General features: G+C 37.9%; 1 protein-coding gene across 1 annotated transcript in view; it reads left to right on the top strand.

Moving 5' to 3' along the window:
* PRDM5 (PR/SET domain 5) overlaps positions 1 to 13,073 on the top strand; it is a 217,629-nt gene that overhangs the window by 15,774 nt on the left and 188,782 nt on the right. The window contains exon 2 of the mRNA XM_004747989.3: positions 10,445 to 10,528. Within this exon, the coding sequence (XP_004748046.1) occupies positions 10,445 to 10,528 (84 nt within the window). The remainder of the gene's footprint in view (positions 1 to 10,444; positions 10,529 to 13,073) is intronic.

Below are 13,073 nucleotides of genomic sequence, written 5' to 3'. Positions count from 1 at the left end.
CAGACACGCCGGCGGCTCAGGGACTAAGACCTGGTTTCTCAGCCGCACTCTCTCTGGCTCAGTGCCAGGGGTGGCTGTCCTGAGTCCCGGGACTTAAACCCCTGTCCCTGTCCCTAACCTCCCCGGAACCGATTCCCACAATCCCCCCCCACCCCCCCACCCCCCCCACCCCCCCGCCAAATCCTTTGCTCTTTTTGAGTGCTTTCAACCAGACTCCAAGTTAATGCTGGTCCCCAGACGCAGGGCATTCTTGTATTGGGGTATTACTTTCCAATTGGTCGCCTCAGGTGGCTCCCTCCTCCTTTTGTTTATCTTCTGATATCAGTCCGATGTTCCCACTCCACTTTACCTGCCTACGGGTGTCTTCTGCCCACATACAGATCCAGAAGTGTATAATTCTGATCTCAGGCTGATTTCATGGGTGATCGGAGTTCTTTGGTAGGTAATCATCTCACTTTAGGGTACAGGTTGAACCGGTGCCTCCTCCTACTTCCCCGCCATCTTTAAGGATTTTAACTTGAGAAGTTGGAAGGGTTGGATTGTCTGTCAGCAGCTGAGACTGATCTAGATTGTGGGTGGAGCAGACTTGAAGGGGGCGGATCAGGAACTCAGATGAAGGCAAATGGATTTTAAGGTTTCTGTCATCAGTTGACTTTCAGAGCAATTAAAAAATAAGAGGAATTGTTTTCCTTACTTATCTATATATAAATTCTAACATTTCTGGAGCTCTTAACTATTTTGTTTTGAAATAAGTTTCTGTCTGGTATCATATTCTTTATGCCTGAGCCATATTCTTTGAACATTTCTAATATCACAGTTTGTTGGCAATTAATTTTCTGAGTTTTCAGTTGTCTGAAAAAGTATTTTCCTATGTTCCCAAGGTTGACAGTTTATTTTTTTCCCCGTTACATTATAGATGTTGCTTATTTGTTTTTGGCTTACATAGTGTTTGATTAGAATTCTGCTCAAGTCTTACTTTGTACATAATGTCTTTTTTTTTCCCTCACTTTCAAGATTTTTCTAGTTTTCTTTGTATTTTAGAAGTTTAAATATGATGTGTCTGTGATTAAAAAAACTTTCTTAATATGTGGTTTGATGTCTTTTATCATTTATTGGCCTTTTGTATTATAGTTTAGGAATGATACTCTTTTTAAATTCTTGGGGGATATTTAACTTAAAATAGTTTTCAAATGACTGGCTTTTTTTTTTTTTTTAAGATTTATTTTTAAATAAATAAGAGGGAGAGGGAGAGAGAATCTTAAGCAGGCTATGCACTGAGCATTGAGATACACATGGTGCTCGATCCCACCACCCTGAGATCATGACCTGAGCTGAAACCAAGAGCTGGAGGTTTACCCACCTTTGTCACCCAGGTGCTCTAAAATTAATGGTATTTAAAAAATAGTCTTACTTTTATTTTTATTTTATTTTGTTTTATTTCAAGTTCTTACTTAAATTCTAGTTAGTGAACATGTGGTAAAATTGGTTTCAGGTGTAGAACTTGATAATTCATCACTTATATATAATACCCAGTGCTCTACACAAGTGCCCTCTGTAACAGCCATCACCCATTTAGGCTCTCTCCTGCCCATCTCCCCCCATTAACCCTCAGTTTTTTCTCCATAATTAAGAATCTCTTATGGTTTGATTCCCTCTATCTCTCTTTTCTTTTCCCTTCCCTTATGTACATCTGTTTTGCTTCTTAAATTCCACAGTAAGTGACATCATATAGTGTTTGTCTTTCTCTGACTTATTTCACTTACCATAGTGCCTTCTGCTTCCGTCCATGCCGTTGCAAAATGGCAAGATTTCATTCTTTTTGGTGATGGAGTAATATTCTGCTGTGTATATATGTTTATACATATATGTATATATACACATATATATACCACGTCTTCTTTATCTATTCATCAATTGATGGAAATTTGGGCTCTTTCCATAGTTTGGCTATTGTTAATAAGGGTGCTGTAAATATCAGGATGCATGTTCCCCTTGAATGTTGAAAACCCAAAAGACTCCACCTACTATTTTTATTACTTAATCTGTCCAGTTTTGAAAGAGAGATTTTAAAGTCTTCCACTTTAGTTCTTCATATGTATATAATATACGTATGTATTATATAGTAGATATGTATCTTTTTTGGTGAAAAGTTGGCTAATTTTTAAATTATTTTGATAAAATATACATAGCTTAAAACTGGCCATTTTAACCATTTTTTTATTGAACTATAATTAACATACAATCTTTTATTGGTTTAAGGTATACAACAGATTGATTCAGCCACTCTGTACATTACTCAGTACACACCACAATAAGTGTTATCATGTCAATACATCATTATTACAATATTATTGACTGTATTACCCATGCTGTATTTTTTACCTTCATGACTTATTTTATAACTGAAAGTTTGCACATATTTAGTATTCTTATACTTCTGTTTTCTTACTCTTATATCTTCTTCATAAATAATGTTTTTTTGTTACTGTATAATGATTACTATATAATTCTGTTTACTGCATTCAGCAATTAACTTAATTCTTGTCTGAAAACGACACTGTTGCCTTTGTTTGTATCTCTATTCATTTAAATTCGCTTTTATCATTTTCTTTTATATTTTATAATCGTGTAGCTAGATTATATTTCATAATGCAGTATTACAGTCTCATTTAATAAGAGAATTTAACTCCATATTTAGGTTAATGGCTGCAATAGTTGATTTCATTCTTGTCATCTTTATGCTCATTGCTTATTTTATATTGTTAACTTATAATTTTCCTTATTTTGCTATCTGTTCAAGTCACTGTTCATTCTTTTTTCCCCTCTAATTACTTTGTTAGTTCTACTTTTTCTTTAGTGATTTACTTACTCTTTCCCTCTTTCACAGTCAGATGGATGATTTTTTTTTTGGTCTGATAGGTAGAGCTTAGATATTTTTCCCACAAAAACACACAATTTCTTCAAAGAGATGTTCTGTTTCCCTCTCTCTTCCCTCTTCTTCTTCCCTCCCCTGCTACCACACATGGTGTGCAACTTTTGGGATGGTTTTGCCTTCTTGCTGTTCTTCCCAAACAATCCTTAGGTTCTCATGAAATGGTGTGTTACTTAATAAAATATCTTTGAAAAGTACATCCCTGTTGTTTCAGGAGTTGTTAGTTAACCCTACATAGTCTAAATACTCTCTTGTCATTTATTTGTATGCCTATGCCAGCTACTCATATATATTTTTTTCCTTGTCATTTTCTTTCCTTTGTTCTGGTTCATTTGTTTATTTGGAGACTTTTTGTGATTCTTTTTCTCATCATCATGTGGCTAATATTCTCTCTGAATCTGTGTATATCATCAAGTAGCTCTTCCTCCACCTGACTGTAAAGGATTTCCTGACTGGGTGAGTGATTTTCAGGTTAGTCTATTTCTCTTTCAGCTCATTCTCTAAAAATATTTGGCTGGAAAATCATTGTTTTTGTTTGTTTTCCCACTCTTAAAAGTGTGCATGTGTGTGTGTTTGAATACTCTACTTGAATTTCTTTAAATTCCCTTCTTCTCTTGAGGTATTCTTATTTTTTTTTTTAAGATTTTATTTATTTATTTGACAGAGATCACAAGTAGACAGAGGGGCGGGCAGAGAGAGAGGAGGAAGCAGGCTCCCTGCTGAGCAGAGAGCCCCATTTGGGTCTGGACCCCAGGACCCTGGGATCATGACGAGCTGAAGGCAGAGGCTTTAACCCACTGAGCCACCCAGGCGCCCCTTGAGGTATTCCTTTTAATTAAAGTATTCTGTCTCCTGAAGAAGTTCTATTTTACAGAGTGTGGTTCTCATTCTCCTCCCTGATCTTTCTCTCTCAGGCAGCTGGGCTTCTTTGTATAGGCAGTCTGCCTCGGTTTTTTTACTGAAGCCCAAGATCAGGTGTTAGAAAACCCTCTGTGGTGTCAGTCCTTCCTTATATGCAAAGGGGTCTGTATGACCATGAACCTGCTCTGGCAGACAGGCTGTCTGGTCTTCTTGTACTTTCCTGCACTGCAAGCCTAGAGAAGACTGGGCTGTGGCCCCCTCTCCCATCTCTGGCTTTCCAAAATTTTCTCTGCATTCTCTAGTTTCCAGCCCTCAGTGCTGGCTCTTCTGCTGTTTTCCAGTTTATTATTAGTCTACTGGAGAAAATGCCTCACACATGTTCTTTGCCGGAACCAAGACTTCACTTAGGTTCGGTTGACCAGACATGCTAGTAGCAGTTGTTTTGCTCAGGAGAAGCCAGTAGCTTAGGGTTGGAGTTAACAGGAAGGTGCTCTATGCAGGGCACCATATACCCAGGATCTTCCCTTCCTCACAATTCTCTGGCATTTCCCATTTCATTTTTATTTTATAAGGGACTCGTTTCATAAAGAATGATTCTGTTATGTCTTGGGCATTTCTTTTCCTTGACATTTGTTCTATCAGCTGAGAGTGATAGAGACAACTTAAGTAATCTAAACCTTGGGGTTATGTTCTCCCTGTAACAAGAAGTTGGCATGTAGGCATTTACTGCTATCAGTTCATAATATGTTGGGGTGGAACTGTTTGCATTCTCTTGGCCTCCAGGTGGCTGCTTTAGCTTCAGCTATCGTGCTTTTATTCCAGGTGGGGAGAAAGAGGTAGGAGCCATGGCCCTAAGGTATCCTTGCCAGCTGACTTAGCTCTCCTGTTAAGAGCTTTTGTGGTAGTTCATATAATGATTTCTGCTTGCATGTTGTTAGCTCTCTTCCCTATTTAAGTGGAAGCGGGTAAATGTAGTTTTTCTACCTGTATACATTAGTACCTTCAACAAGGTCAGCATTCCCATACTAAGGATATAGTGAAGCGATTTGTCTCTGCCCCGATAGTCATAGTAGAGAAAAAAGATTGGATATTTTTCATACTGAACTTTTTAGAAACACACTTTGCTGAAGGGCTAATTGTACTGCAAGAGTAACACATGCATAGTAGTTTAACATTGAAATATAATTATGTTCCAAGTGGGACCCTAGACTTCTTCTGTGAAAAATTACCGTTATTTCACATATGAATGATTCAACTGCAATTGATTCACTTTAATATAATTTATTTCATTTATAGGTATATTTTTTTATTCGCTGAGCCAATTCAAAGTAAATTACAGACATTACGATAATTTTTTCCCTCAATATTTCTGTATGAGGACATTCTCCTAAATAGCCATAATATCATTTTAACATCCAACAAAAATAACAGTAATTTCCTAACGTCTTCTCATTCCAGCCCATATTCAAATTACTTCAGTTGCCTCCAAAATGTTTTTATAGCTGTTTGGTTTTTGAACCAAGATCAAATCAGGGACCACCGATTACATTTGGTTTTGGCCATCAGATCTCTTAACTGTCTCCCTTTTCCTCTTCCCCTTTTTAATAATAGTGGCTTTCTGAGGAGATCAGGCTAATTGTAGAGTATCTCAATCTGGATTTATCTGATTGTTTTCCCAGGACTTTATTTAATGTATTTCTCTCTCTTCTGTATTTCTTGAAATCTGGAAGTTAGGTATAGATTAATGTGTTGATGTGTTTCAATCAATTACTGTTTTGTTCTCTTTGATTCTCAGATTGTTTTATTTGGGACTGGGGAAGCTCTTTCTAATAGTATTTAAGAGTTAGAAGGAATCTTAAAAATCAGGTACTCTAAATCCCTACCTTTTATAGGTGAGGAAACCGAAGCTTAGAAGTTCCTGACATCCTGATGTGTCACAGCTGATTAGCTGTGCAGAGCAGGAATCAGGGTCCAGATCTCTAGAAGCCCCAGCGAGTGCTTTTCCCACTGTTCTGAAAGAGAGCTTTGCAGTAAATCTTGCTTTCAGCTTCTTACCAATATTAAACAAAATGAGAGAAAATGGCTCATGTATAATCATACACTTTTGTTTATTAAAAGTTATTGTCTAGTCCAGTGGGCGGCCTATTGGGTAGATCCATTAACTGCCTTGTTTAGAAACAGCAAAGAAGCACCATTGCAGGCTGGGAACTGGGCAGATCTGAGATGTGAGTTTACCTTGACCATTTTGCTGTCTACAGGTTGAATTTGTCTTGTGGTCATACTTTGATCTGCAGAGTTTTGACAACTTGGAATTCATTGCCGACTTAGAAAAGTAGTGATTTCATGTACATGTTTGAGTTGTCAGTGTCTCCAAAATACTTGTAGATTCCTAGCAACATTGTGATACAGCAATATTTGGTTGCAGTGGAAAAGCTTGAGTGGTCCTGCCTTTCTAGCTTGCCTCCCAGTCCGAGCCTGACCTTGTAAGCATTTGAGATAGTGACCCCTTAGAGAGAGTGATCCCTTAACATAAAGAATCCTAGGAAAATTCTTGACAATGAAGGTAACATCAGTAATGTTAAAATCATACATGAACAGCAAGAAGACAGTACTACTGACAGTTTTCCTGCTGCTAATAGATTTTCAACAGCTTAGTCACAGAGAGTAAAACCAATCATGTCAGCCAAAAATTTTTGAATTTTCAAGAAGATATAGTTTGATATACTGGTTTTCTTCCTGTCATTGGTTGTAAACCTCACTTTTGGTGTTAGTTATGCTAATGCATATGTATATATAGTTTAATTATAATGAATCATATGAAAAATTTTCATTTTGTAGGTTGAAAATGTCAAATATTGGTAATTTCATATGGTTCAACTAAAAAAACATAATCACATATAGTTGGGGTGTGTACCCCAAATCTTCCTTTTACAGGTGGGTTACCCAAGCAGATTTGAAGCCCACTAAAGTAGAAGAGGCTTACTCTTAGGTTAGACTTCACATGGGTAATGGTAAGTGAATAAAGCAGAATATGCAATAAAATTACAATTAGAAGAAAGTGCTGTTTGTATAGTAGAAACAAGGATGAACAAGGAGTTAGAAAAGGGGTGGATAGCATGGTAGGATCCTTAGGGAGATCTTCAGAGTGAGAGTGGGTCCAGTAAGTACAAAATTTTCCTCTAAAGTCAAATATAAATTGTTTTAATTATTTGTACTTTTTTCATACCGTAAGCACTAAGGATAATTAAGAGTTGGCTATTTACATTTTTGTAATCTTGGAGCTACAGGAACTCAAGTTTAGTTGATCAGATCATGCTAATATACTCACTGGCCTACTTAGAAATTTGCCTTCTCTTTGTATGTTTTTTTTTCTTTGTATGTTTTTATGTCATTGTTTCTCAAACTGTATAGCAAGCTATTAATGAGTTGTGAAGTTGACTTATTGGGTCAGAGCTGGTATTTTTGAAAAAGTGAAGTGAAAGTGCATAACATAACCAGAAGAGTAAGAGTAGTATTGTTTCAAAAAATTTATATTTTAGTTTTGTGTGTTTCAATGTGTTCATGTGACTATGCCAGGTTGCTATACAAAATGTATTTCTTAACTGTGGGTTGAAGAAAAAAGTTGAAAGCCATTTTATTCTAGTTTGGTATTTTGAGTTTAGGATAGAGTGCTTGTTCATTGTTAATAGTGAGGCTTTAAAATCAGAGTCCTGATTCTTATTTTGAATTTTCAGATCTGTAATTCTTTTAATAATCTTCCTAGAACGCAACCAAGCAGTCTTTCTAACTGATTCCAGTGCACTTATTTGGGTTCCCATCCCTCCTCTTCAGTCCTTTGAACACTGCTGACTTGATTTTTTTTTTTTTCCCTTCCCAATGTGTACTGCAGGGAGAAACTGACTGGCATGGGTAGATCAGTTGCATTAGAAAGTGTGTACTTAGATTATTATCTTCTGTAATGATTGATAAACACTAAATATGTGGTTAGGTGTAGTGAAAAGGTGAACTACCTGCATTAATACCAAATCCTCAAATTTATAACCAAAAACACACCTTATTTTTTGGTCTGTCTTCCATGTTGGCTATTTATTTATTTATTTAAAAGACTTTATTTATTTATTTGACAGAGAGAGATCACAAGTAGGCAGAGAGGCAGGCAGAGAGAGAGGAGAAAGCAGGCCCCCTGTAGAGCAGAGAGCCCAATGCGGGGCTCGATCCCAGGACCCTGGGATCATAACCTGAGCCGAAGGCAGAGGCTTTAACCCACTGAGCCACCCAGGTGCCCCCCACATTGGCTTTAACAGCAATCCGTCAGTTTCGTCACTCAGTACAAGAGTCCATGTATCGAGTGACTACTATGAGCAAGGCAAGGATGGCCCATGTAGTTGTTAAAGGTTGTAGTTAATGGAAAGTAAGAAGAGAGGGGTGAGCTGCCTGGGGATTGGGTCATCCAATTATTGTGAGGGTTTTGAGTGGTGGTGTGGTGAAGCAGACAGTGTCTGAGCAGAATAAACCAGTGGTTCCTAAGCTTTTCTCTGATCTTTGCTGGGTGGTTGATCTTATCAAGCAGGTTACTTAAACTGTTTGATTCTCCATGTCCTTCACTGTTAAATGGGGAAATTCCCACATAGTGTTATTTGGAGTGTGACCCATAGTAGTTCAAATATTATGTATTAATTGTATTAAATGTATTAATTCCCTTCCCCTATTCTTTCATTTCTTTTTTTTTTTTTTTAAAGATTTTATTGATTGATTGAGAGAGCACTTGAGCCCACACAAGTGTGCCTATGTACGAGGTGGGGGTGCAAACATAGGGGGATAGAGAGAGGGAGAAAGAATCTCAAGCTGACTCTACTCGGAGTGCAGAGCCTGACACAGGACCCTATCTCACGACCCAGAGAATGTGACCCGAGCCTAAATGGGGAGTCAGATGCTTAACGGACTGAGCAACATAGGCGCATCATTTCTTCAATTACTTATACAGCTTTTCTTAACTGCCATTAAATACTGATAAGGTCTCATGTTGAGGTGAAAAATGACTACTTTTAAAAGGAAAGCATCTTTGGGGCCATGGTAGCTGCTTGAGAATTGATGCCTAGTGCTTAGTCTTAGCATGAAGTGGTTAGTGAGGCAGGAAGAGTGGAAGAAGCAGAGCTGGCTTTCAGCCTCTGAAATTTGCTTGCTAAACTTTGTATCAATAACTCCATGTTACTATAAATAGCAGTCTTCTTGTTTCTTTGATGTGCTTGTGCCTGGGTTATATTAGGATTATAATCTTGATTTGAGGAATATTTGTAGCTATTTTTTAATCCCTAAATTAACATTAAAGAATGTGTCTTCTGGGTGCTACCATTTTGATAGCTTCTCAGGACCTCTTGTCTTTAGTTGTAGAATGAAGGGCTGGGTTAGTTAGCTGTAATTCCTTTAAGCTTTAACATGTTACTATTTCCAGGAGTTGGGTTTTCTGTTGTTCATTAAGTAATTTCTATTCCTGAAAGCATTGCTTTGGTTGGTGGTTGCTTTTCCCTCCAACAGTGTTTATCAAGTTCCCCGGAGATTTTTTTTTTTTTTTAAGATTATTTATTTATTTATTTGACACAGATCACAAGTAGGCAGAGAGGCAGGCAGAGAGAGAGCGAGAGAGAGGAGGAAGCAGGTTCCCTGCTAAACAGAGAGCCCGATGTGGGGCTTGATCCCAGGACCCTGGGATCATAACCTGAACCAAAGGCAGAAGCTTTAACCAACTGAGCCACCCAGGTGCCCCGCCCTGGAGATTTAATTGGAGTTTTCTTTGTCTTAGGAAGGGAAGGGTTCCACTGAAGACTGGCACAGGCGGGCTTGGAGGTCTCTCAGGAAGGCACACGTGGCTCAGTGTTCTCTGCACACATTTTGCAGAAGGTGTGGCTGGACAAACCCAGCCCCACTCCGTGTCTCTACAAACTCTGCTTTGGTTGCCTTTGTTGAGAATACAATGTCTCTTGCCTTGGAACCCTCCTCACAAGCAACTGCAGGAGCCAGCCCCTGTGCTACTCACCTGGGAACCTGTGAAAACGCTGCTCCCCATGCCCCACTCTGAGCGATTCTTATTCTAATAAGCCCAGGATTCTGAATTTGAATTAAGTGTCCATGTTGATTCTCTTGCCAGGTGGGCTCTAAAGCCTGCCTTTTGAGAACCTCTGGTTTCCAGTGTGCTGCCTTGGCTGTTGGAAAGATTGACAGGGGAATTTTAACTTTATTTATGAACAATCTTCCTCTGAGAATGGCAAGCCTACTTCTTTCTTGTTCATAATTGGGATGAATTTGTGATTTTTATGGAAACCAGGTGATTTTCTGCCTGGTGGGCTTGTCTCTCAAGTCAGACAAAACTCAGTGCTTGTCATTTTAAGACCACTTGCCAGAGGCCTTGTCATAATTTGAATGTTATACAATTTAACCCTTTTATGTTGGCTCCTGTATTGTGGATTCAGGCTCTTAAGCTAAAAACAGATTAAGTTGGATTTTAATATGTAAATATTTTGTGTTGTATAAATTAGGTAATACTTTAAATGTATCTCACTCATTGGGCATGCAGATTTGGAGGAAAAAAACAAGTTTATTTTAGTAACTTGATTATTGCACTAATCCCTTTTCAATGTAATCATCACTACTCAGGGTGAGAAGTTTGGACCCTTCGCTGGAGAGAAGAGAATGCCTGAAGACTTGGATGAAAATATGGATTACAGGTTGATGTGGGAGGTAAGGATGACCTTGTTATTTTAAAATTTAATGTTTTTCTTTATACTATTCAGTGCATTTACAAGGCTAAATTAATAGGTATTGATTCCAGTTGACTACTTAAATGCTGGAATGTTTCACTTTTAAGGGACCCGAGTAACTTTAAAGTTTAGCATTGAAAAAATACTGTTGAAATATCTTACTAGACAATTCTTCTAGAACTCTGAAGTTTACAGTTTATCATTGAAAAAGGAGTTTTCATGCATAAGGATGTTTGGATTATAAAATAAGCATGTTCTTGGACTGGATTAAGAATTTAATTTCTGTAAATGAAATTATACCTTTCCTTTAACTTTTATTTCCCAGTTGTAATTCTGATTTCTTAGAAACAGTTCTGAGCTCTGTGTTGGAATGAAAACACCACTGTATTTCAAGAACTGTGATTTTGTGGATAGTCTTTTTCAATCTGAAATTTCCCTAATGCAGGGATCTGTATATGCAAATGTACATCTGTATAAGAATTTTCATCTTAGTTTATGCCAAGTATATTTGTTGCTGTTCTTTTCTAGTCATTAGAAAAAGAAGGGCCTGAGGGAGAGAAATAGAGAAGTAAAGGTATAGAGATTGTTGAAGCAAACACTTGGAAAAAACTAATTTCCAAGAACTGTATTTGGTGGGTTCCATGAGTAGGGTAGGGCTGAGAAGTAGGATCAGTAAATCAGAAAGGGATAGAATCAAGAGGTAGAGACTTACACATAAAAAGTGAAATAAGTCAAGCAGAGAGTCAATTATCATATGGTTTCACTTACTTGTGGCGCATAAGGAATAACATGGAGGACTTTGGGAGATGGAGAGGAGAAGTGAGTTGGGGGAAATCTGAGGGGGAGACAAACCATGAGAGATTATGGACTCTGAGAGAGGAATGGAGGGTTTTGGAGGGGAGAGGGAGAATGGGTGAGCCTGGTGGTGGGTATTAAGGAGGGAATGTATTGCATGGTTCACAGGGTGTAGTACATAAACAATGAATTTTGGAACACACACACACAAAAATAAAATAAAATTAAAAAAAGTCTCTGAATGTGTATTTGTCACTTTGAGTCTGCAGAGCAACAGAACCAATAGGTTGGAGATATATAGATATAGATATAGGTTTTTTTTTTCAAAGAATTGGCTCACACGATTTTTGGGGTAGCAAGTTGGAATCTATAGGGCAGGTTTTCAGGCTGGAAATTCAGATAGGAGTTGACTTTGCAGTCTTGAGGCAGGTCTCAGTTGACAATTAAGGCCTTTGATTGGATGAGGGCCCACCATATGCAGCATTGGTGGTAATCTCCTTTACTTACAGTCAACTGATTGTAGGTCTTAACCACATTTGCAGAAAACCTTTACAGCTACAATTAGTGTAATAGTTGATAAATAACTGGTTACTATAGCCTAGCCAGTTTGACTCAGAAAGCCATCGTAGTGTATTACCTGCAAACAAAATACATTTTTAATATTTTTAATCATCATCCATATTGCTAAAACTGCTGGTGGTGGGGAACGGTGCTTGAGGAAGAGATTCTTGAAAGATTTCTACAGTGCGGGTGATGGAAAATGGAAATTCATACTATAGTCCTCACTAGAAGTGGAAAATGTTTTTGATTTGCCTGATTTAACAAGCTGTTTTAGTTGTTTATTTTATAAATATAAACATATTTTTGGCGTCTTTCACTATTTTTCTATAAGGTCTTAATTTTTTCAGTAAATTTTTTTTTTTATTGTGAAGGTTTTCAGAAATCAAATCTATGTGACAAAAAGATTGCCTAAATAAGTCATAAACATACCAATAGCAGGTATTTAAGAGGTTGTTAATGGCTTTTGAGGTTTGTTCTGAAAATTTTAGTGTGATGAGTTCATGTTTTGCACAGCTGGTTATGAATTGTGAAGCAGATAATGATTGTAATTTTTATTTTGAAAGAAATCCTTGCCTATAGGAAATGCAGGCAGGCTGTTTGTGAACTGGTCCGTAGCTGACAGTGCAGCAGCGGATCACCCTTCTCCTGGGCCGTTAATGATTTTACATTAGTACTTGTTTTCACACACCCCTACCCCTGTCCTCTCACTCTGCTGCCCAAAGAACTATTGATTTTATACATTGTAGGTTCAGGTAATGTTACATTCACTTAGTGATTGCTCGTCTCTGTTTTATTTTACTTGCTATTTAATGTCCGGATTTTGAATAAGTAATATTTGTACTTCTTATGCAACTCAGAAGAGTATTGATAAGAGTCTCCCCTGGTGAGCCTGTTCTTTTCACCTAAGACCTTTGATCCTTTTAACCCCTTAGTTCACATGGCCTTCTACTCCTTCCTCTAGTTCTTTCTCTTCCTAGTCTGGTTTTCAGTTTAGATAGTCAGCCAGTCTTTGCTCTGCTTCTGGCGGCTTTGGGGGTGGGGGGTGAGGGGGTTGGGAGCTGGTGGGTTTGGGGGCAGGACAAGGGAAAACCTCTCAGTAGTTTTCCTTCTGGGGGGGAATATTTAAAAAACAATTAACATCTTTTGAATTCCTAGCCTTAATACTATTA

Source organism: Mustela putorius, unplaced genomic scaffold (genome assembly GCF_011764305.1).
Source record: "Mustela putorius furo isolate JIRA1106 unplaced genomic scaffold, ASM1176430v1.1 tig00000721_pilon_pilon_pilon, whole genome shotgun sequence".
In the NCBI taxonomy this organism is placed as follows: domain Eukaryota; kingdom Metazoa; phylum Chordata; class Mammalia; order Carnivora; family Mustelidae; genus Mustela; species Mustela putorius.
The sequence above is the reverse complement of the archived record's forward strand: the minus strand, read 5'-3'. Positions and strand labels throughout refer to the sequence as shown.